At 38.1% G+C, this 25,878-nt stretch overlaps 2 protein-coding genes and 1 pseudogene across 2 annotated transcripts; 2 read left to right on the top strand and 1 right to left on the bottom strand.

Annotated features, from left to right (window-relative positions):
* The first annotated feature begins 9,912 nt into the window (after positions 1-9,912).
* Positions 9,913-15,496, top strand: LOC140814185 (homeobox-leucine zipper protein ATHB-14-like). The gene is made up of 18 exons (XM_073173085.1): positions 9,913-10,511; positions 11,425-11,584; positions 11,705-11,814; positions 11,926-12,016; positions 12,108-12,203; positions 12,299-12,412; positions 12,523-12,606; positions 12,742-12,897; positions 12,977-13,051; positions 13,139-13,245; positions 13,363-13,552; positions 13,634-13,822; positions 13,917-13,997; positions 14,082-14,216; positions 14,292-14,617; positions 14,717-14,828; positions 14,916-15,065; positions 15,148-15,496. Exons 1-18 carry the CDS (start codon positions 10,291-10,293, stop codon positions 15,292-15,294), a joined length of 2,544 nt encoding a protein of 847 aa, XP_073029186.1. The 5' UTR covers positions 9,913-10,290; the 3' UTR covers positions 15,295-15,496.
* Positions 15,497-16,591: 1,095 nt separating this feature from the next.
* On the top strand, positions 16,592-17,026 carry LOC140815720 (uncharacterized). Its single transcript, XM_073174778.1, has one exon. It carries the CDS (start codon positions 16,592-16,594, stop codon positions 17,024-17,026), a length of 435 nt encoding a protein of 144 aa, XP_073030879.1.
* Positions 17,027-21,711: 4,685 nt separating this feature from the next.
* On the bottom strand, positions 21,712-25,669 carry LOC140815719 (DNA-damage-repair/toleration protein 111-like; annotated as a pseudogene).
* Between the last annotated feature and the right edge of the window lie 209 nt (positions 25,670-25,878).

Here is a 25,878-nt window from a genome sequence, read left to right as displayed (position 1 = left end):
CGAATCAATCATATATATGCATGCTTCACCTTCCGATATATATATTTGCAGGATGTATGTCCAGATAAAATAAAATGCAATAATGATATCATGTTTATTGAAGTGTGACATCAATCCATCAATCAATCATGCGAGCATAATCTTGTAAATTGTATAAGGGTAACTTGGGATTCAGTACCCAATTTTTATCAAATTTGGTTTTGATATCTCATTTCCCAAAATACCCCTCAAGCCTTAATTTTAAATAATTGATTTTATTTTCAAATAATGGCCCATCATGCTTCCGTAAAATAAAATTAAATCTTATACCTTTTTGACCGGAGTACCGCCGGGTTATATCCACCGTATTTTACGAACTGCTCCTCACAGTTCAACCACACGATCGCAACCGATGGTTACAGACGCAGATTCCTTCAGCAGCACTCGGCACAACTCTAATTCGTTTCCTACCTTAGAGTGTACAGTATAAAATAAAATTTTTGAAAATAATACATGAGAGGGGCTAGAGCAAAGATCTCTTTTATTCAAACACAAACATTTATTTATTACATAGTAACCTCCTGTAGAGGAGGAGAAACTTGTTTAGCTACTTATCGTAGCTGAACTCTTAACACTCATAAAACTTGAAAAGAAAATATTACAACCTTGTATGAAAGAAATGGAGAAAATATTTGATGATCTTCACTTCCTTCTTCCTGCCTTATTTATAGAAGGCTCCTTCGGATTTGAACTTCGGATTTCAAATCTTCATAAGCCTTTACAGCTTGCATTGGGGACCATTTGGTGGTTGAGGGGTCTCTGTCTAGATTATTAATCTTGACATCAACTTCTAATCCTCCTTTATCTCTCTTAGATACCATTGACGATGAGTTTCCAGGATATCGGCAGTAATTTCATCTTTTTTATACTCTTTGAAATGATTTACTAACCATTTCAGAGCTTCTGCCTCTTTCCTCTTGTATGTTATCCTTCTTTTCAAAACTTTCAAATATACACGATACATTTTTAAGTTTTGATTCTGGTGTGTTAACTGGTTTCCTTTCTGTCCTTATTTATGGATGAATTTTCGGGACCAGTTAATTTACTTTTATTCATTGGATTTCTTTTAGATTGGTATCCAATGCTTGCTGAGTCATCCACCATTTGTTATTGGTGGTCTATTTGTCCTTTACCACTAATTAGTGGTTGTCTTGTTTCTACCACTCACATGGTAGTGGTCCTGCTTTTGTAATGGAGGGTCACATGTCCCCTTTAATTTTGTCGAGGAATCTTCGGTTTTTTGTATCCTCGAGGAAAATGTGCATGTGGTCCTTCCCCACTTGTGCTTGTATCGGTAAATTTTTTCCGATCAGATCTCGGCTTGAATCCTTTACCGAATTCTGGCTCCTTCTGGTTCTGGCATTCCAGGCAGATGTTTTCTGACCATCTTCCTATGTGTGCCATGTTACAGAATTTTCGGCGAGTCTCTTTACTAGCCGGCAGCTTGCTGTTCCACAAAAGATTTCTCTTTTTCTCAAATAAATCTTCTGCAAAACTTGTAGTTTTTCCTGTCATGGTATTTAACAGGAATGATCCGTTCACTGAATGATTGTAGAATTTGAACGGAAACTTGACTTTATCCATCTCAGTGAGACAGACCCAAATACCCCAAGCTCTTCTGGTAGAAATGTCATCTTCAGTAATTGAAGATACTAGGGGTGTTTCATCTGTCGGAGGGTCCTTGATAAATTTCTGGACATTCAAATCTGGCCTCCTTAGCTTGATGAAATGGAAGGCTTCGTGAGAACCTTTTCCTGCTGGTTCTGGTGCTGTACTAAAGAAGTATAGCTCCAGAACATCTCCCCTGGACAAATAATCATTGTTTGCCCAAGTCTCGTGAACAGCTTCCTGGATCCATTTTGGTAGACCTGAAATTTCTGGAAAGCTGGGTGATGTAGTATAAACTGAGGCAAGAGCCCCAAATTCATACCATGCTTTAACTTCCTTTGGATATGAATTTTGTTTCATCCATACCCTTGGATATTTTCCTGAAACGTCAACCCTGCTTGTAGCTGGGTTAATGCCAATTCGTGTTTTTAATTTCTCCCAATTCTGCTGATAAACCTGAAATGGAGAAATTACACTTTCATTAGTATCAACCTTAGTTTTGCCTTTGTCAATACGAGGCCTAAGGTTAATCTCTCCCTCTTCAATCCCCGAGGTGAAGGGTTGACTTGAAGACTCAAGATAAGGATCAGGAGTCTCAATTTTTGTTTTGGCCGACTCATCTGATGATGATCCCGACTTAACACTTGTGCAAGGGGTATTTGAATCCCCCGCTACAGGTATAGAGTCCTGTACTCGAAAACTCTCCATTTGAGAAACCAGTGGTCTCTCAATGCCCTGGAGGATAGGCCTTTGCGTTACAGATCATAACTGAGTATATGCCTGTAAACATCCTGTAATTCGATCAGAGACAATTCTCTTATCAGCTTGTTGTAGCCTTCCCGCAACTTCTGCGTTAACAGCTAACTTGTTGAACTCGGTTTGAAGCATTTCAAGGTGTTCCCTCAAATGCCTCTGCATCTTGATAATAGCATCAATGTCAATGCTGTCCATCTCTTGTTAAAAAATCTGCAAGAATATTTTCATGAGATTTTATTATCATAATATCAAAAATATAATTTTGACATAAAGCTTGCCATCGTAGTAATCTAGCCTTCTCGGGTTTAGACTCAATTCTATTCCTTAAAAAAGCTTTAACTTGTGTGTTATCAACTTTCAAAGTGAATTTCTTCGCAAGTAGAAATAATGGCCATTTTTCAAAGGCCCTTTTTACTGCATAAAATTTCTTTTCGTTGATGTGCCATCTTATGGCTTCTGCATCTGAGAATAACCCACTACAATATCTGCATGGTTGTTCTCCATCTGGTGTGAGCTTTGTTAATACTGCAGCCCACCAATGATCACTGGCATCGGTATATAATACCAGATCATCCTCGTCTTGAGGAATCGCCATCTTTGGAAGATTTTTGCAAACCTTCTTTAAATGGATAAGTCCTTTTGTGTGTTCGTCTGTCCATATAAATCTAGCATCTTTTTTCAATAATGGACTGAACACCTTCCTGTGTTTTGCTAGGTTTTTAATAAACATCCCAGCAAAATTAACAACCCCTAAAAAACTTTGAAGTTGCTTTTTGTCTTTGAGATTGTCTGGAAAATTCTGCACCTGTTCTACTATGTGTTCTTGCAGAATTCTTCCTGACTCATCGATTTCAATTCCGAGGAATTCAATCTTTCTTGTAGCAATGACTGCTTTCTTTTCAGATAAAACCAGTCATTCTTTCTTGCAAACATTAGAGAAAATTTCCAAATGTTTAACATGTTCATTCATATCTTTGGATGCTATTAAAACATCGTCGATGTACACAAACATAAACTTGAAATAATCTTTGAAAAGATTATCCATCTTTCTTTGAAATATCTGGGGTGAGTTAGCCAATCCCATTGGTAATACTTCCCAAATATAATGTCCTTGAGGTGAGGAGAAAGCTGTGAATTTCTTGCTTTCTTCCTGCATCCGAATCTGATAGAATCCAGACTTGCAATCAAATTTAGAGAATATCTTGGCATTGCGAATGCAACTAATCAAGTGTTCTCTACTAGGTATAAAATACCCATCAAACTCCAGAATCTTATTAATTTCTTGATAATTAATAACCAATCTGGGTTTTCCTCGTTTAATCTCACCATGATTTCTTACCAGAAAACCTGGACTGCTATATGGTGACATACCTGCTTTGATTAATCCAAGGTCCAAATGTTCCTTGATTATAATCTGCATATCCCTCTGATCAATGATGTTCATTGGGATGGGTTTACAACGGACAAATTCATACTCTTTGCCTTCCTTGATCTTAAGGCAGGCCCTGAGTTGATTTCTGTCCCACCATGCCAAGGGATCTTCGTTATAATTTTCTTTGATCCTTTTCTTGACATCTTCCAGTGATACCTTAGATTCAAACTCTACTTCATTTGTATGTAGAGTTATCTTAAGGCATTCTATATCTTCTGGTTGGAGTTCCTTATCTGCTCTTAACTGGAGCATTGTTTCTCCAAACCGTCTTGAATCTTTCATTTTCGGGTTCAGAAGTTTTCCTGAATCACCACGCTTGCTGCGAAACTGGATTGTCAATTTTCTGTAAAATGCCTCCCTAAGTCTCTGGACTATGATTTTGTGAGCACATGGTGTTGTGTACACTAATCTTCTAGTCTCATTTTCTTGTGTATAGGACTTGAACATTTGTAGGAAATTATTTCCTAACAATATGTCAGCTCCTGTGTCATGAAAATAAATTGGTGGTGTCTTTACCTTGTACCAAGGTGTTTGTCCAGCACCGCCAATCATGATTTCAGTCATCTTAATCCCTTTACCTAAGATTAAGATTCTTCTGGAAAAATCTATTCCAGCAATCTTGGGTAACTCTTCTTCCAAATTATTTGGAAAAACTCCTCGTTTTGCTGTACATATTCCAGCACCTGAATCAATATAAGCAACAAAATATTCTGCCTTATATTATTCATACAACATTCCTACTGGAATGTATATGGAGAATGGACTTGTGGTCATTGTATTTTCCACATTTTATCTTCTGCCATAAACTCCATTCCATACTCTAGACGTTTCCAAGGTTTAAGTTCCTCGAGAAACTCTAGTCCAAGAATCAGTCGATCTGATTCTTTCCCTGGAATCCCTTGGATATGGACTTCCAATTCTCCGATATTAATCAGTCCTTGGTAAGTTCCTATCGTAGGTTGTTCCAAATAGTATATGGTATTACAAGGAAATTGATTCCTTTGTTTTGTAATATCAAATACTATTTCTATTTCCTTCCAACCTTCTGGGCATCTAAGTTTTCCTATTGTAGAAAAACTTTTTGGCTCCTGTTGGGTTTCTATGACAGGTGTTTTTCCCCACCTGTAACTTGTAATTCTATCTCCTTGAAAAGATAGTCTTCTCGATTCCAATCTAAGACTTTGATTCCTTTGTAGAATCGGTTTATCTTGGATCTGGATATCTGTTTCCTGTATTAAAGGAAACTCGACTCTTTCTGGATAAATTGCCTGAGCAACTTTTCCAAATATCTCAGGGATTTCAATAAACTCATTTCTAATAAACAGTTCAGAATGATGTGTATTAGATAGAGCATATGAAATTTGATAGGTAATAGAATATGGCCTATTACCTTCTTTCATCAGCCTTTTTTCCTTGAAGTTCTGATGCAATGTCAAGGCTCGGCTGAAATCTCGATCTGCCAGGTTGTAGGCTATCTTGGATAGATTACCCCTACAATTTTTCCTGCACAGAGGTTTCCTGAGATTGTTCCCAGTACTGAATCTTGTAGATTCCCCATTCTTTTATCGCAAATAGCAATATCGATAGGTGAATCTATCCCTTCTTTGAAAGTAGCCTTTATCATAATTTGGATTGCTCCGATATGAATCCAGGACATAGTCCTTGCTACTTCTATCTTGAGTTTTTGTAATTCCTCCTTAATTTCTTCGGAAGGAATTAACTGCATCTCCATTCTATTTCCTGTAAGTTCCATTGGGATTGCCATTTCCCTTCTAGAAACTTTATAGATTAGATGATGCTTTCTGTTTCTTAGGCCAAGACTTCCTAAGAACTTTTCTACCTGTCCTGCGGAGAAACCTTGATATCTCTGTAGACTTGGATTTTCTCTCATGATTCTTTGAACCATGTTATGAGATATAGTTGTCTGGCTGAAAAACCCAGACAAATCTTCATGTGTTTCGTGTCGAAACACCTCGTCTTCAGTCAGATTCCGATTCTGTTCCATCAGATTCTTCCTGACTTAAGACTTCCTCTTCTTCATATATACTTTCATCTGAGGCAATGTCCTCAAATCGGTATACTTGAATGAGATCCTGGTAATAAACTGCATCTTCTATATCCGGAGTTGGGTCGAAGCGTTTAATACCTCTTTTTTCATTTTCTGGACAGTTGGTCGAGATATGACCTCTTGCTCCACATGTCCAGCAATTGCAGTCCTTGAAACTTTCATTGGCCCTAGTATGAGCTCTTCTGAAAGTTTTCTTGGTAGGTGTTCTTCCCGTGCTTCGAGATGAACTCGATGCCTGGGATGATATCCTACTTCTCGATGGTCCGCTTCTTTGTCCAGATTTATAAGATCTGGCTTTCTGTCTGGACCATACGGATCTTGGTTTCCAAGAACTTCTTCCACTTCGTGTATAAGGATGAGCCCTAAAACTTTTCCTTTTATGCTTCTGTGGTTTACTTCAAATAATAGTTGGAAGATCATTTTCCTTACAACACAAAGGAGTTCTTTTGTTGATACCCCTTGGGCGTTTGTAATTCTTTTGTAACGCTGCCATATGACACCATTCTGCCAATTTTCCTTTAAGGAAAGAGGCTCTTCTTGCTAATGTATCTGGATTACCAGGTACGTATTCCCTTATGAGCATTTCTCTCCAAGGACTTGGCATTTTTGCGAAGAAAAGCTGCATAGCTATATCTTCTTCGACTCCTGAATTCCATCTATATTTGGTGAATAACATAATGTATTCATCTACCAAACATATATCATGTAATTCAAGACTATACAGAGCCTGAGTATATTTTTTCTTTTTCTCTGTATCTTTACTATTGAAATAGTCTACCCCTATAAAGTGTGCTTTGAATAGGGTAGCCATCTTTCCAGCTATCTCACTAAGAGATTCCCCAACTAGGACTGACTCTTTCATGTCTGATGAAGTCATGTCCCAAGCAATTTTTACTGATCCCATAAGACTCATTTCCAAAAGTTTAATGAATCCTTCTTTGTTGAGATCAAGTGTTCCTGCTGCAATCCTCATAGCAGATGTCCAATCGTCTATGAGATCTTCTCTGTTTTTGAAGTCCAAAACATCAAGGTTAAGCATAACCCCGTAAGGATGTATAGGATCTAAAACAGTTTTCCCATAGGGTGTTTGGTGCAAAGGAATTTGAGTTCTCCTTGCCCTTGTTCCCGCTGGGTGTGATCCTCCACCAGTATGGAAATCAGTATGAGATTCTCTCATATTTACATTATGAGATCCCATACTTTCCCTTGGTGGATCCTGAGAAGATGACCAGGTTATTGCAGGTGGTGTTTCACCTACTGCTGTATTCATCTTTAGATCTACTACTTTGAGATTTGAAAAAGATTCCGCAAGTTCTTGTAGATCCTCCAAACCAATCCTTTCTAAAGTTGTCATCAGATGAATTTCTTTTCTGAGACAGACTTGATTAGATTGATCATCTTTTCTTCTTCAGTCAAAGGTTTTGACACCACTCTGGCCTTCCCTTGTTGATGTAACAAAGGTTCAGTACCAAAAGATGGTGGTAACCATCCTCCTGAAGTTCTTCTACTAGAACTTGGTTGTTGTTCTAGTTTCTGAATTCTTGTTTGAATATCCTTTATTAATCCCAGAATTTCTTCTTGGGTTTCAAGGATTTTCTCAACTCGTTGCGGTACAAAATATAGCATATTGCCATAATTTTGGACTGTCTTCTGAATTTCTCTAAGATCTAAAGAGAGCTTAGAAGAGTCTGGAATTATCTCCAGAAACTTATTATTGTGGATCATAAGTTTACCTGAGATTTTACCTGAGGGTGCAGTAGCTTCCCTTCGTAAATCTTCTGTTTATACAGATCCATTGTTCTCTGAAGAATTTCTTCTGAGTAGATTTTGAAGTATGTTTCTCCGGTTTTTTAGACCTTGTAAACGCATACCTTTTGTGCTGAGTTCAGTGAAGCATGTACTTCGCTGTAATTCTTGTTCTAATTGAATTATTTCTAGCGAAATAAGTTCAATTTCGAATTGGATGGTAGTTCCTGGCATGTTTAACAGATCAATGAAGATCTAGTTTTTTCGGCCTGTAAGGGTCTACCTTTTGTGTATGCAAGGTTTTGCAAACACTGTTGTCTTTTATCAGGAGATAAATTTCCTTTGTTCTCCTGTTTCTGATATCTAACAATAGTTAGATAAACTTGTGTATATTCCAAAATATTGGAATAGTTCTTGTAAATTATTTTTCTCGAACTAAAGTTCGGATTCATAATTTTCGAAATTCTCCTTCTCATACATTTAGTTGCTAGTAATAATAAAATTTTTGTGTTTGAAATAAATTAACCATGCTCTGATACCATTTTCGGGAGCGCGTGGATCAATTAAAATCAATTAAACTTAAATATAGACTAAGGGTATTTTTGGTATTTTTTAAAGAAAATTTCTCTCTCCATGTACTAAAACCAAAACTCTTTTTCAAAATGTACTGATACCTAATTAACCCATTGTATAAATTGTTTAACTGATTATATTAGATTCTCAACAAGCTCAAAAATCAAAATGCACTTTGTTCGGTTTCCTCGTATCCTCTATTGCTCTCCAACCTCACTCTTTTTGTTTTCTACCATTTTTTTTTTTGAGTCTTTCGAGTGTGCGTGCGTCTATGCATACATGATGTGACCGGGTAAAAATGAATGTAAGATATGTAGACAATTTTATCGGGTCGAATTATGAAAATGATGAGGGATGAGAGCACAACGAGATGTGCCCAAACCAGATATTTGTCTCTCGAGGAAAGTTGGTGCTGATCTACAAACACGAAGATAATCACGTGAATGAGCGCCAGAAAGATGCCCGATCTGGACATTCCGATGCTAAAGTCTGCATGTGAATGAGGAAAATCAATGTAGCAAAAAGAAATGTTGTGTCAATGGTGTATGATTTGAGTAAATGATGTGGGAGATATATATATGAATCAATGCCTTAATGTTTAAACAATCCTGTTATTTATAGAAAAAAGTCAAAAGTGACCTTATTTTCAGTGCCCACTTATTAATTAAGGTAAGATGGTTGACCATACCTTGTTTTTCTGACACGCCAAACAGTCACTTTCGCATTGTCAAATCCATGCGATTCTGATACTAATGATTATCAAGATAAAATATCTCATACTTGTGTACTCGAGTGAAGTGCTTTTATCGAGGTAACTCGGGTAGAGAATCAACACCCGAGAACTCGTCTGGGAAGCTTGGCTTCTGACAGCTCGGAGAGATGATTTATCGGACAATCATTTGCCCGGCTTTTATCAAATCGGCTCAAAATTTGTCAGGACCTAACTTATGACTCGAGATCATTCAGTATCCACAACTCGCGCCTTCCCGGATATCAATACAAACTACAATTAATATATAATTGTGTATAATACATATGCATGTCACAACATGCAAGCATGGTGTGTATATATATATATATATATAAAACACGAAAAAAAAATTATGAACATTAATTCAGACAGAGAGAGAAGAAGCCATGTCATTGCATCATTACACTTTGACAGAGAGAGAGAGGAAATCGTAGTTGTAGTTTTTAAAAATTTTTATTTTAATACTTTTGTCCATGGTGAGGAAGCTACAAAGCTTTGTTTTTGCTTAAAAATGCCTCTGCCAGTCTGATTCCAATAAAGGCATCCCTTTCTGCCATCCATTTATTATCTTCAATCTTTTCACTGTTTTGTGTATCTTTACACCCCTCATGTGGCTGTAATTTGTACATTGGCACTCTTTTTTCCCAATTTCTAATAAATGCATGGCGTATTTAATGCCGAGACTGGATATCAAAATATCACACTGGATAATGCACATGATGGATTCAAATTTCGAGTTTAACCAAAGAGAATGGCCTTAGTTTAAACGGACTTTCCTAGATGGGACTTATGAAGCAAAGTTAAATAAATATTGATCAGGAAGAATTTTCCTAGGTTTCTCGAGGTTCCAAGGAAAGATTATCATGTTTGCTTATAATAAACTTGATGGACCATAATTGATCATCATCTTCCTTCTCCCTATTGGTTAGTATTACTTTATTTTGAGTAACAACCATTTGTCTCTGTAGGTGGTATGCATGTACAGTAAATACTGCCATCTTTCCCTCTCTTCCCTCTCCACCTTTCACTTTCCCTGAAATTCTCGAGATTGGCGTCTAAGATAAAGACCCGGGGATCGCATTCAATCCTCTCCCCACTCCACAAATTCTCCAATATTTTTCTCCCGCGAGAGACACACACCGAGTTCGAAAGAGCAACATCTTCATGAGTGAAAGAGGAGGCTCTCTGTGAGAAGAGAGCCTGCCTGTTCATGTAACTTTCAAAGACGCCATTTTTTTTTCTCGAAATACAATATTTGGCAAGGGTTTTCTCGCTTGAGTTTTGTGGGTTTGCTGCTTTTCTTCCACAGTCCTTTCTATGTACCGAGAGAGCAACTGCAGTAGCAGTAATAGCAAGCAACAGCAGATGGATGCTAGCAAGTATGTTCGGTACACACCAGAGCAAGTAGAGGCTCTCGAAAGGGTTTACGCTGAGTGCCCGAAGCCTAGCTCTTTGAGAAGACAACAGCTGATTAGGGAATGTCCTATTTTATCTAACATTGAGCCGAAGCAAATCAAAGTCTGGTTTCAGAACCGCAGGTACGAGACTCGAGGATGTTAGAACTATTGAATATGGAGATGGGTTTTGGTCCTTATCTACATTAAAGATAGAATTTTTTGGACACTCGGCGTTGTGGGTTTTTATTAAGAATAGGATGTGTGAAGAGTTCTTGTTTTCGTCTACATCCTCACCTTTTTTTGGACAAATGTTTTTGGATATATCTACGTATGTATAATTTTTATGTGTCTGCACAATAGTTGTGCTTCTGAGTACATTGTTTTCTTCATGTGCATCAAGTACAAGGATATTGTCACTGTTATTGTTCTCTCGTTAAAGATTCTTGATATTATGGCTATCGACTTTTGGGCTTCATCTTTTTAACTCGTAGGTTCCGTTTCTTAAATTTTCCATACAATAACTTGAAATCTATATTTGCTAAGTGCGTTGGTTTAGCTTACTCGGTGTGCTCTTTTCTTTAGTCATTACTAAATCTGCATTATCGTTGGAATTCGAGGTAACTGATAGCCTCTTTTTTCTTCGATTATGGTTTTTGTTACTACCATTCTATTAAATTTCACCAAGACTGAAAAACTACATGGTATTTGGTTTTATGAAAATAAATTAATTGGTTTCGCTCTGGCTTTGCTTTCAGTGTTCATGTTTTCCTACTTTGTTAAATAGTTCGTGCTTATTGTCTTTAAATACTTGCATCACTTGTGCCGTTATTGCAATTTCGTGACATTTATATTCATTTAACCTGCTATAAACATTAGCTTGGACTGTTATTTGCTGGTAGTGAAGGGGCATTAATCGATCAATTTTTGTGTTTCTACACTTGTTATAGATCATCATTGTAGGATATTAATGTTATCTGAGTTTAGGTCCAAAACTCTTAATTTGGTATAGATATTCTTTTCTCACCGCTCAGTAATACATCTGAATATTATGTAGATGCCGCGAAAAACAGAGAAAGGAATCATCTCGCCTCCAGTCTGTGAATAGGAAACTGAGTGCCATGAACAAGTTACTGATGGAAGAGAATGATCGATTACAAAAGCAGGTCTCTCAGCTGGTTTATGACAACGGTTTTATGCGTCAGCAAATACACACTGTAAGTTTGCGTTGTTAAGTTGCCCCCTTATGAATCTGACTTAGCTGTACTGTTTTGCTAAATGTTGTTTTGACTTGGGTGTACTGTTTTGCTAAATGTTGTTTTATATCCTCGGAATAGGTGAGTACAACCACTGATACAAGCTCTGAGTCTGTGGTTATGAATGGTCAGCATCAACAGCAAAACCCAGCACCTCAGCATCAACAGAGAGATGCTAACACCCCAGCTGGGTAATTGACCAAAAAGCATCCTGATTATTGAATTTGTTTCTGTTGCTGCTGTGTAGAACGCTTATGTGAATGCTTACATGCATTTCGTTTTGATCGAATTTTCCTTTTCAGTCTTCTCGCGATAGCTGAGGAGACCCTCGCAGAGTTCCTTGGAAAGGCTACTGGAACTGCTGTCGACTGGGTCCAGATGATTGGGATGAAGGTGCGTTAGTTGTGTTTATTTGCTTTTTAATATATTAAGATGTTTTGAGACTTTGCTTGTTTTGTGGTAAATTTTCTCTCTCTTTGTGTAGCCTGGTCCGGATTCTATTGGCATTGTTGCTGTTTCCCGCAACTGTAGTGGGGCAGCGGCACGAGCCTGTGGCCTTGTGAGTCTTGAGGCCACAAAGGTGATATTCATTTTGTTTAATTTTATTTATTTATTTGAAAATTGATCTTTCTTTAGTTTTGCTGTGAATGCTATATTTTTTACTACATCTTGCAGGTCGCCGAACTTCTTAAAGATCGCCTCTCTTGGTATCGTGATTGCCGCTGTATTGATATAGCAAGTGTGATTCCCACAGGAAATGGAGGGGTTATAGAGCTCACCTATATGCAGGTTAGTATGAGTTGTCTAGAAATTATTGTATGACTCTAAAATGGAGAACAGGTTTTGAATTATTCATGATTTTAACCGGATGGACTTCCTCCCCTTCCCCCTCTTAAAAGACTTACGCACCGACAACATTGGCATCCGCTCGGGACTTTTGGACGCTGAGATACACTACGAGTTTGGAAGATGGCAGTCTTGCGGTGAGCGAATTCTTAGCTATATTTCCTGTTTCCAAACTACAGTCTTGGTTCAATCAATTGATTTCAGGCTATTCTCTATGGTTTTGTGAATTATTCTCCAACATCCATTTTTGTATCTAAAGTACTGATTCTCAGATTTGTGAGAGGTCATTGCCATCTACTACTGGTGGACCGACTGGTCCTTCTGCTGCATGTTTTGTTAGAGGTGAAATGTTACCTAGTGGCTACCTCATACGTCCTTGTGATGGTGGTGGCTGTATTGTCCACATAGTCGATCATGTTGACTTGGATGTAAGGCATTTCTTGTGGTTCTTTGTTGATTTACCTTATACGTCTTATACAATGTAATATGGATTTTATTCTGTCACAGATTTGGAGTGTTCCAGAAGTTTTAAGGCCGCTTTATGAATCTTCTAAAATTCTTGCACAGAAGATGACTATGGCTGTGAGAATTCTCACATGGATGGTTCTATGGTTACTTGAGCTCTTTTTGTGTCTATTTTGACTCGTGCACTCTGTTTGTGTTGTTCAGGCATTGCGTCATGTTAGGCAAATTGCTCAAGAAATGAATGGAGAAATTCAGTGTAATGGTGGTCGGCAACCTGCTGTTCTGAGAGCTTTAAGTCAGAAGTTGTGTAGGTGAGAAATGTAACATATGAATGTGATAACATCGCCAAAACTGAATTTGGGACTTTTCAGTTGGTTCTACGCTGTAAGGTTAGTTTTTCGAACTTTAATTTTTGTGTGTGACTTTAGGGGATTTAATGATGCTGTCAACGGCTTTGCTGATGATGGTTGGTCAATAATGAGTACCGATGGAGTGGAAGATGTAACTATTGCCATCAACTCGTCTCCAAGCAAATTTCTTGGTTCCCAATATAACACACTGTCTATGCTTTCAAGTTTTGGTGGAGTTCTCTGTGCTAGGGCATCGATGCTTCTTCAAGTTCGTTTTTAATCATCGAAGATGAAATTTGTTTCCGTGTTTTGATAAGAGAGTGTCTTACTAGCATTTTGTATAATGCAGAGTGTGCCGCCTGTACTACTTATCCGCTTCCTTAGAGAACATCGATCGGAGTGGGCCGATCATGGTGTTGATGTTTATTCTGCTGCTTCTCTTAAAACAAATCCTTATGCAGTCCCTTGTGCAAGACCTGGTGGGTTTTCGAGCAGCCAAGTGATTTTGCCCCTTGCACATACTGTTGAACATGAAGAGGTAACTTAACTATCTGATGCACTTAATACATGTTTCCCCAATGTTATGTTGATTTAGCACTTGTTTCTGATATGATTTGTTGCTCTGGATTTAGTTTCTGGAGGTAGTTCGCATAGAGGGACATGCCTTCTCTCCAGAGGACATAGCTTTGTCAAAGGATATGTACTTGTTACAGGTTCTGATTATTTACAGCAAGATTAGGAGGAAATATTCTTTTCCTATGCAGTATGTGAAATTTAACTCTTTTGTTTTGTCCCAGTTATGCAATGGGATCGATGAAACAACATCCGGTGCATGTGCACAGCTTGTTTTTGCACCTATCGATGAATCATTTGGTGATGATGCACCTTTACTGCCTTCTGGTTTCCATGTTATACCATTGGATAATAAATCAGTTGAGTGGAGTCTCACTTATCTGGCCTTGAAAAATGATGTGAAATAATTGAATTAATATTTTTCTTTGATACAGGATGGGCATGGAACAACTCGAACACTTGACTTGGCTTCTGCCCTTGAGGTAGGACATGGTGGAGCTCGTTGTGCTGGTGAAGCTGATGCTAGCAGTCAAAATCTTAGGTCTGTTTTAACGATTGCATTTCAATTCACATTTGAAAGTCACTATCAGGACAGTGTAGCTGCTATGGCCCGTCAATACGTTCGTGGTATTGTTGGGTCCGTACAGAGAGTAGCCATGGCCATAGCCCCATCTAGGCTCAGCTCCCATTTGGTACCTAAGCCACTCCCTGGTTCACCTGAGGCAGTGACATTGGCACGATGGATTTTCAGGAGCTACGGGTAAAGATTTCTTGTCATCTCTTTGTTAATGTCTTGTGATAGTATTATAGTATTTCCTCTATTATCTAACACTTTGCGTGGGTCCTTTTTTTTGGGTAGGGTGCACACGGGTGCTGAACTCTTTGAGCCCGAATCCAGTTCTGGTGATGCCATTCTTAAACAACTTTGGCACCACACGGATGCTATTATGTGCTGTTCTGTCAAAATGAATGTTAGTCATCTTCGTTTTGTAGCATTAGCATGACTGGTTTTGAGAGGTGCAACTGACAGAAAAATTGGCAAAATTTGAATTACACAGGCATCAGCAGTATTTACATTTGCAAACCAGGCTGGCCTTGACATGCTGGAAACAACTCTGGTGGCCCTTCAAGATATAATGCTTGATAAAATTCTGGATGAAGCTGGCCGAAAGATTCTCCTTTCTGAGTTCTCAAAGATCATGCAGCAGGTGAAATCTTGAAAACCCCAATAAAATTAATATGGTCTGACTTGATGGACCTTGTTTGTTTAATTTTGTTCCGACTGTGCAGGGCTTTACTTATTTGCCGGCTGGAGTCTGTGTTTCGAGCATGGGTAGGCCTGTTTCATACGAGCATGCGATCGTGTGGAAGGTGCTGAATGACGACGACTCAAATCATTGCCTAGCTTTCATGTTTGTGAACTGGTCTTTTGGTTGAATCTCTGTCTATGCACTTTAGCTTCAGCGTTAAGTATGTGTGCGTACCCTTTAATCTCTTTTGTCAAACTCTTGAAACTTTGTATCGTAGCAGTCCGACTGCCCCAGGAAAGGTTGTTCCAATACTCTTCTTAACACGGGAGCTTCTGGATAGAGGCTAGTGTGTCCCCCTTAATCCAAAGGCTATAATCCATATTTTTTCACATGGACTCGCAAACATGAATAGAGGGGGAAAAAACCATAACATGTGGCCATAAGCTACCAAATCTCTTGATACGGCTCTTGCGAAGTTGTAATTATAAATAAGAAGTATTGCCCCTTAAAAAAAGGAAAGACCTGTTGTTAAAAGTTAAATGCTTGAAAAAGGTGATGAGGAAATATTTCTTGAAATTTTAGATCGAGTCTGCTTTCACATAGTGAGTGGTTGCCGAGCCTACGCTTTTGTCTTCAAAAACCAAACTTTTTAAATTCCAGAAAATTACAAGAAAGGCGGCAGGTTTCCTAAAAGCCCGCGAATGTGTTAATTAACTACCTGCCCTCAAACGTCCACCAACGTCGGACGATTACAGGCTCCTATTTGGCCTTGTCTAAACATTTATTTTGATGTTAGATCCATTGTATGGGGCCTTGTCTAATTGTTTTGTTTACCATCCGAAACATTGATAGACTATTCACGACTACATGCTATTTTATAAATTATAAAAAATTTAATATTTTAAAATATTCTATAAATAAAATTAAACACATTAAATAACAATCGCTATTCTTGTGGAGTGTTCATTTTTTATGGAAGGAAAACATGTTGATTTTAAATCTTTCAACTCATATCATGTCGCAACCAGGATGGAAAGTCGCCAGTATTTATATAGGTCAAGCAAGTGAAAAAACATAATGTTTTAAGGTTTTCTGTCGTTGAGTTCAATGCCTGGATTGCAAGCAAGTAATCCGAAAATACCAGAGCGTCAGTCAACCACCGCACGCTGCATGTTTCAAACCTCGTTGAATAGCTAATATTTCTCCTGCAACTCCATGTTTAGGATTTCGAATATTCATAGCGGAAGTGGATCAGATGGCACAATGTAATACCGTGCATCCATTTCAACAATGAATCTACCCTTGACTTCATATAATCCTGCATCCACATCTAAGCGAAATTGATCATAAGGAGATTTTTTCTTTTTCTAAATGTTTCATCTTTTTCATGTTCCTCCATATAAGATACAAATGGTGATCATCCTGGTCTTGTTCTGGTATCTCATCCTCTCTCAGGTAACAATTACAACAACTGGAGTCGTGCGATGACTATGGCATTGACGGCGAAAAATAAATTGGGTTTCATCGATGGCACCTCTGTGCGTCCTCCAATTGAGGATTTGTTGTATGGTGCTTGGATCCGCTGTAATAGCATGGCCATATCTTGGATCCTCAATTCAGTTTCTCGTGAAATTGCGGATAGTTTAATGTACTTTGCTACTGCGCATGAAATCTGGATTGATTTACGTGATCGCTTTCATCAAAGCAATGCTCCACGTATATTTCAAATTAAGAAGCTGTTAAATGATTTACAACAAGGATCGATGGATATCAGTGGGTATTATACTCGTATGAGAACTCTTTGGGATGAATTGAAGGATTTTTCAACCGATTTCTGTATGCACTTGTGGCTCAATGAAAGATTGGGTGAATTATCAAAATCAGGATTGTGTTTTACAATTTCTGATGGGATTGAATGATTCCTATGCTCAAATACGAGCTCAAATCTTGATGATGGATCCACTTCCAGTTATGTCTAAGATTTTCTCACTTGTAATACAGGAGGAGAGACAACGATCAATACATCGAGAAGCTTATGGTGGTTCTGGTTATACTAATCCACAATCTATTGCTGCAGCTTTTGTTAAAGGATCTTCATATGGTAAGGGGAACAAAAATGATAAATCAATGACTTGTTCTTATTGTCACTATACAGGACATACGGTTGACAAATGCTATCAGCTCCATGGGTAGTCATCCCAAATATAAGCAAAAGCAGAGTGAAGATCGCAATCGAGATCAAGTTCGAGCTTCCACTTCTGCCTCTACTGATGTTGTTTCAGTCTGCCATTCCAGTGACAAAGCCTCAAGTGGATTAAATGATTCACTTAGTCCTGAACATTGCAAGCAACTCATTGTCTTACTTAGTTCCCAACTCCAACTTGGATATGGCTCCAGTTCAGTTGCACAACAGCATGAGCCCTCTGTTTCTTGTTTCAGTGGTATAAATCCCTTATCCTTTGCTTTTACTTCAATTCTGAATTGTGATTGGGTGTTAGATACTGGGGCAACACACCATATATGTTGTTCTTTATCATTTTCTCTTCATATAAATCTCTTGCTTCCACTATCACACTGCCCAATAATTCTACCGCACTAGCCACACATATTGGCTCAGTTTATTTGTCTTGTGATCTTGTTCTGGAGAATGTTTTATTTGTTCCTCAATTCCACTTCAACTTGTTGTCTATTAGTTCACTCACAACTCATATCCCGTGCTCAGTCTCTTTTTCTTCCCACTCTTGTCAAATTCAGGCACTCAACGAGAACAAGATGATTGGGATGGGTAAACGAGTTGGCAATCTCTATGTGTTAACCACCTCCAGCCTGGTATCACAAGTTTCTCCATCATTATCCGCTGTTTGTAATGCTTCATTAACCCAATGTAAGCTTTGGCACTTTAGAATGGTCATCCATCTTTTTCTAGATTATCTGTCATAGGCAGTGGTTTAGATATTGGGTCCTTATGTCCAGCAAAAGAATTTAATTGTCATATTTGTCCATTATCCAAACAGAAACGTTTGTCCTTTGTCTTGAATAATTTGGTTAGTGACAATTTGTTTGATCTAGTACATCTTGATATTTGGGGTCCATTTTCTACCTTGAGTGTTGAAGGGTATATGTATTTTCTCACAATTGTGGATGATGATTCACGATTCACTTGGGTTTATTTCCTCAAAGCTAAGTCTGATGTATCCAACATATTTCCCAGCTTCTTCAAGATGATTTTCACCCAATTTGAACGTAAAATCAAGGCTGTTCGGGCAGATAATGCTCCTGAGCTAGATTTTACCAATTTCTTTCGTAACGAAGGGATTATATCTCATCACTCATGTGTTGAACGACCGCAACAGAATTCAGTTGTGGAGAGAAAACATCAGCATATACTCAATGTTGCTCGTGCTTTACTTTTTCAGTCTTGCATCCCTTTAGTCTATTGGAGTGATTGTGTTCAAACTGCTGTGTACTTGATTAATCGAACCCCTTCTCCTCGACTTTCACATAAAACTCCATTTGAACTATTGCATTCCATACCACCTTCTTATTCTCACTTGAAAGTTTTTGGTTGTTTGTGTTATGGTTCAACCCTCTTGAGCCATAGTACCAAGTTTTCAACCCGTGCCATTAAGTCTGTGTTTTTTGGGCTATCCATTGGGTTTTAAGGCATATAAACTTCTCAATCTTGATACAAATGAAGTATACATTTCTCGTGATGTGATTTTTCATGAAACCGACTTCTCTTTTCACAATGAATCTTCTTCCCATTTAACTTCTTTCTTTGATAATGTCTTGCCAACATAATTTGAATCCTCCTCCTCCCATGTTTCTACTCAACATGCCCCAGTACAATTAACTCGTTCCAACAGAATCATCAAACCTCCAAGTCATTTAGCTGACTTTCATTGTTATACCACTGCTATTTCTTCTTTTACTTGCACTGCTCACCTGATGTCTTCTACTCTCGGTGATCATCGTTTGTCCTCAGCTCACAATCTTTCGTACATGCTATATCATCTATTGTCGAACCAAATACATTCTCTCAGGCTGTTGTACAACCTGAATGGAGACAGGCCATGACTGAGGAATTGCGAGCTTTGGAATGTAATGGGACTTGGTCCATGGTGTCTTTACCACCTAACAAGCGTGTTATAGGCTGTAGGTGGGTATATAAAGAAAAATTCTTTGCTGATGGTCGTTTGGAACGTTACAAGGCAAGACTCGTAGCTAAGGGCTATACCCAACAAGAGGGTATCGATTATCTTGAGACATTCTCTACTGTCGCAAAGCTGGTAACCGTGAGAACTCTGTTAGCCTTAGCTTCCATCCGTGGCTGGTTTTTAACACAACTAGATGTAAATAATGCATTCTTGCATGGTGACTTATCTCAAGAAGTGTACATGTCATTGCCTCCGGGATATCAACGATAGGGGGAGCCATTACCTTCGAATGCAGTCTGCAAGTTGCACAAGTCTTTGTATGGTTTGAAGCAAGCCTCAAGACAATGGTTTGCCAAATTCTCTTCCATACTACTTCGTATTGGGTTTGTTCAATCTCAGGCAGATAATTCTTTGTTTATTCGTTATCGTGGAGATGTGTTTTTGGCCTTAGTGGTATATGTGGACGATATAGTTATCGCCACAAACAATGAGGCAGAGGCTGTTGATTTAAAGACATTTCTAGATAATCAATTCAAACTAAAAGATTTGGGTGACCTCAAATATTTTCTTTTGATTGAGGTAGCACGTTCATCACAAGGCATTTCTATATGTCAACGACATTATGCTCTTCAACTACTTGTTGATACAAGCCTTACTGGCTGTAAGCCACGTACTACGCCACTAGATGTAGGATTAAAACTTAGTGAAGAAGATGGTGAATTGCTATCTGATTCTTCCATTTATAGACGCCTTGTAGGTAGATTTCTTTACCTTACAGTCACTCGTCCTGACTTAGCCTACTCAGTTAACAAGCTCAGTCAATTTGTTTCAAAGCCAAGAGACACACATTTGCAAGCTATATATTCAGTACTGAAATATGTTAAAGGGACAGTAGGTCAAGGCTTGTTCTACAGCTGCTCATCTAATCTCAAACTGAGTTTGTTTTCTGATTCTGATTGGGCAGCCTGCCCTGATACAAGACGCTCAATTTCTGGCTTTTGTATTCTTCTGGGAGAGTCATTGATATCTTGGAAATCAAAGAAACAACATACTGTTTCAAGGTCATCTTCCGAAGCGGAGTATCGCTCAATGGCGAATGCAACATGTGAGGTGGTCTGGTTGCTTTCTTTGCTCAAAGATTTTCGAATACGTCATGATACTCCAGTACCTCTGTTTTGTGACAATCAGGCAGCACTCCATATTGCTTCCAATCCGGTGTTTCATGAGCGTACTAAACATATTGAAATAGATTGCCATGTGGTACGGGAAAAGTTACAGTCTGGAATCATCAAAGTGTTGTATGTGGCTTCAAGCTTACAACTTGCTGATTTGTTTACAAAGTCTCTTCTTCCCACACGGTTTCGAGAGCTCTTGTTCAAGATGGGCATTCACAATATTCATTCTCCATCTTGAGGGAGAGTATTAGAATAGTTGTTGTTACACGCTTTTATTTTAGCAGAGCAGAATACGTTTTCTTCTTTCCCATTTTACTATAAATAGGACGTCGTTGTATTCTTCGGCAATTTTTCGGTTAATATACTTGAATGTTCTTGTTTGAGTTTTCTGGAAGTTCATCATTCGTTCATGAAGAGTTCACTCGCTAATACATCCGTTCCTGCATATCTAAAATTTGGACACATTTACTTTGAAGGGAAAATGTCGCCGAGTCCCAAATAAAGGTCATGTCCCTTGACCACTTCAATAGATAAGTCGCATTGAATATTCCTAAATTGTAAATGGGGAAGCAATAAGGATGGGGAAGCAATGAGGCTAAATGCAAGTGCTGATTTAGAGATTTAGAATTTCCTCAAGGTTTTGACTCCCTTGAATCTATTGTTTCTTCGGCTTTGGAAAGAAATACTAATAAAACTTGAGCACATAGAACAAACAAGTAAAGTGATAGTGAGTTACAAAGTGGTGGAGGAATATGATGTAGAGATTTCAGAATTTCCTCAAGGTTTTTCAGAATAATTAACGGGACCAGTGAGGGAAGAAGCAGCTCATATATGACAACGACTCGGGAATCTCTTGAGAATTAGTCCGATTGATTACTAGAAATAAACTGTGTATAACGATCTTGTATCAAAATGTGTTTCACATTGTACTAAGATACCCAATAATATGGAAACAGTACACACCTGCAATATCATAGTAAAAATGGAAAATTAAACCACGAGGATAGCACCACTCTCCCATTGCAAATTAACTTTTTATTTTCTTACTAGTGAAATTTACAAAACGCTGTGTCCAAGTGAAAATAAGAAAACATCACAACTTCATTCATGCAGTCCTCAAGGGTTAACAGCATAGGTTTCAAATAATGAATTCGAAGAAACAGATCTGATATAGCTTCAACATCCAATAGTTGTTCCTAAGAAACCGGGGTACAAGCTTCATTCGGGGAGAATGCGAGGGGGTAAGGCATTCCTAACCTTCCAGTGCAGAAACTAGAAACCAGGAATTTCTCCTGGTACAGGAGCCAATTCATTGTTACCAAATGTTTCCTCATCATAGAAAGTAGCATGAACAGTTCTACCTCAAAAAAAACCGGCCTTCAAGTTCTATAAGGGCCTTCGTAGCTTGATCTGCTTTCTCAAACTGAATGAATATTCGGACAACTTCCTCTGGGGGGAAGTTTGGTTCAGTAATCTCAAATATCAAAACACGAGTCACTATACCAAATTTAGCACACTCCTCTGCGACCTCTCCTTCTAAATCATCATCCACTTCACCTGGGCCAAACCTTTTCAATGGATTACAAAAATGTAGATAAAAAATCTGAACTCATACAACCAAAAGAAACACAAATGAAAAGAGAGCGAAAATAACATAAAAAGATAATATTAAAACTCAGGCAGCGAAAACGAGTATTAGATGAGGTGAAAAGCTTGAATTCCCCCTGCCCCCTTAATCCTTCAAAATACATATAAAATACTTCACAAACATTTCAATCTAAGGGAATATTTATTTAGCTAGAGGACGAAAAAGAAATTACTTGGAACATGTATCACAAATCTTTTCTGTTATCTTGTGAGTAAGAATGAGGGGGTTAATGTTTCTGCAGCCCGAGTACTACATTGTGTGATGTTATTGTGTTACCAAACTTAAATTCATATTCTCTAAATAAATTAGTGTAATAGTGACAAGGGTCGAATCCACTGAGAACGAGGGATTTATTTTTTTCAAGCAAAATTTAAATGAAAGAGAGATTTTGGAATATGAATTTAATAAAATACTAAACTAAATTTATCGAAGAAAAGAAAACAATAAATTTAAATGGCAATTACCCAACTAGAATAAAGTGAAGAATTTAATATGAGAAAGATCTGATTCCAAGGAGTTCTACTATTTAATTATGTCACTGTTCATCGGCAAACAAATAATTTATTCAAGTTGTTTCAAGCAATTAACCATAGGAATTATAGGGATAGCCGCTAAAATTCTTGTATTTTCCTAAATTAATTGACCGAACAGCAGCATCCCGTCAAAACTTATCAATAACTAACTAGGCACGATAACGTTCCATATTAATTAAAAATAGCATTTTCGTTTTATGAAAATAGTTAATCCTGAAATCTAACAACCGAGATAGCTGCAATTGATAGATACAGTTTTATCGATTTATTTAGATTAAATATATTATGATAGCACAACACATCTAATCTATGCTACTCGTGTACCAATCGTTAATTACAATTACGGATAACTGAATTCATGGTTAACAATAGAAGTATATATACCGAATTAAATTGTCAGATTAACCAATATACAACTTTCATATAATTAAATATAAATTAACAAATACTTGAACAAAATACGAATATTAAATTGAAGCACAAAAAGCTCACAATGATAAACTGAAATAGTAAAAATATTCCCTGAATCAAAATTAAAACATATCCTAAAGGTGTGGAGAGAGTTGGAGAGAAAATCCTTGCGCCTTTCTTTTGCTCTTCACATGAGTTCTTTGTGGATGGACTCTTTTTTTTTTCTCTTTTTTTCTTTCTTGCCACCTCCTTGTACTCGTGAATTAGGTTGAAAAGAAAAAGGAAAGTCTTCTTATTTTTGGGTCCAAAAGAATATAAAAGCCCAAATATCTAAAATTAAACCCAATCATTAAAAAAAAAGATATAAAAAACTCTATCATTTATTTCTTCCTTGATATAAAAATTCCTTATTTCTCACTAAGCAGTAGAGGAGCTGTCACAAGGCGTGATCACGCCTTATCCAAAAACTACTTCTGAATTTTTCTGTTCAAGTCTTCCACTAAGATCATATCGGCAACTTTAATTATGATATAAAATCACTATTTTAGCCCAAATTTATCGCATAAACAGAAAACTTTGTCCTACAATAAAATCACACAAAAATGTGTCAATTAAGCACGTTGAAAGTGATAACAATGAGAGATATGACAACAAAAAATGTCAATTAAGTACGTTGAAAGTGGTAACAATGAGAGATATGAGCCTATCAACACATTTATAGGAAGTGATCATCGTAAATAATTAAATAAATTCACCAGAGGATAACAATATTGCCAGCTGGCTGCATGTGAAAGAAGGTATGTTGTGTCATCTAACATGGGGGTATCTCTTCTTCGGTACGTAAAAAGTATGTTTTCTGTTCATTTATTTGTTCTACTTTCAAGACTTAAATTTAAAGATACAGGTCAAACTCATTTTCAGTCTACCACCAAAAATTGTTTGTACAATGCATTAAAGTAGTCGAGAAGGGGATAGGATGTTTACGTGAAAACCAGAGATATCAGTCACTTCACATTGTTGGGAAGATTACAATTTACAATCCATTCAATGTCCACATATAATCGGTGTCAGAAGGCCCTCCCTAAATGTCTGAAAGACAAAAAGAATAAGCAAACCTTCTCCAATCCTCATTTCCATTGGAATCTAGTGAGATCAATCATTTGAACACATAGGTTGATAACTCAATACATAATACAAACTGATACCCCATGGATGAGCCCATTACTCCTGGCCCATCCCTAGCCCAAATGGAAGATAGGCTCAGCAAGGGCCCAGATATTCTCTAATAAATACAATGGTTTGAGTGTTAATTCATTCGGTCACTATATCGTTTTCAGCAGCACGTTTAGCTGCTCCCCTCATATATTCTCAGTCTCTGACTTGAGCGTCGGAGGGGCTACGCCAGGACACCCTCTTGGCCCTCTCATAACGATCTTATTTGTGATTTCAGGCTCTGGATAATTTCAAAACCTGCGTCTGGACTAGTGACACTTGCTGGAATCGGACCCTAAATTTCCCGTGAGTATCACAAACCAATTACACTATCTCTTATTCGGGCTAATATAGGTAGCTGCTCAATAAACAATAGACTAAAGATTCAACCAACGTGACATTATTTCGGTAACACTAGCAAAAAAGCAAATTCATCTCTGAATTACATGTTCAACTAAGCTACACAAAAAATAAACTAAGCTAGTAACTACAAGAATCATAATTCACGAAATCAATGTGTAGGCGTGAAGCGAACATCACGACTGACATTCCCAGGGATCTAATCACCGACAAGATCCAAAAAGCAAAACAAAACAGAGAGAATAATAGATAATTCGAAATGCAAACCATGTTTCTGAGAAGTACAACCCTCGTGGGAAGCTCATTGAAATTTACACTCTTGACCTTCTTACTGGACTCACTCGCTTTCACAATCACACCGGCCCTCTTATCCGTCTTCTTTGCCGCCAGAGGAGTCGTAATGCCCTGCTCTTGCTTACCCAAACCTTGCCCTTCCTTCCATCCCCTCGTTTTCATCATCCTCTGGGCCGCCGTCATTTTACCTTCAGCTCCCAATCCCAAACCCTCGCTTTTCGACTTCCCAATGCTAAACCCTTCGGCCGCATTGTTTCCGGAAGCATGTGGGGATGGCTTTCTCGGCACACCTCCAGCACTGCCGCTCATCGCCGCCCTCCTCCGCCACGCTTCCGCTCCTGATATATTCTGATCGCGCTCCCTGTCGCGATCTTTTTCCCTCGTTTCTTTCTCTTCCCTTTCCCTCTCTCTCTGCTCTCTCTCCAATTCTCTCCGTACCTCGGCCTCAGCTTGCTTTCGCTTCCGCTCCCAGAGATAGTCCTCGTAGTCGTTTGGCTGTGAAGGGTCGTATTCTTCAATTACGGAGCTGGTGACTCCAACAAGGCTGGCCTGAAACGATGCAGTGCTGGGGTCAGTGGCATGCTGAGTTGCGGCGGTGGATCTAGTGGGATGGGTTGGTTTGGGTTTCAGGGGTTGGACACGCAGGATGGTCTGAGGAGAAGCGAAGGGTGGTGGTGCCATCTTAGCACTGCCGGGACCAGACATTGAAGGTGGAGCTATAGTCAAACGTAGAGGACGACGAGGGTAGGTCGCCGTATAATCCGCCAAGCATTTTGTACATAAAACCCGAAGCATATCTGGCAATGACAAAGACATGCATAAAAAGAAAATTAGGGTAAAATCAAAGATCAAAATAAAACACAATTTTTTTTAGACAAATCTGTTTTTACTTAAATATATTATTATTATTATTATTATTATCACAAAATACATATTTTTCATTTAAATAATTTATAAAATAATTTTATTTTTTATATCAAA

This window comes from Primulina eburnea, chromosome 15 (genome assembly GCF_022965805.1).
Source record: "Primulina eburnea isolate SZY01 chromosome 15, ASM2296580v1, whole genome shotgun sequence".
Taxonomy (NCBI): Eukaryota; Viridiplantae; Streptophyta; class Magnoliopsida; order Lamiales; family Gesneriaceae; genus Primulina; species Primulina eburnea.
This window is presented reverse-complemented; position numbering and strand designations above follow the sequence as displayed.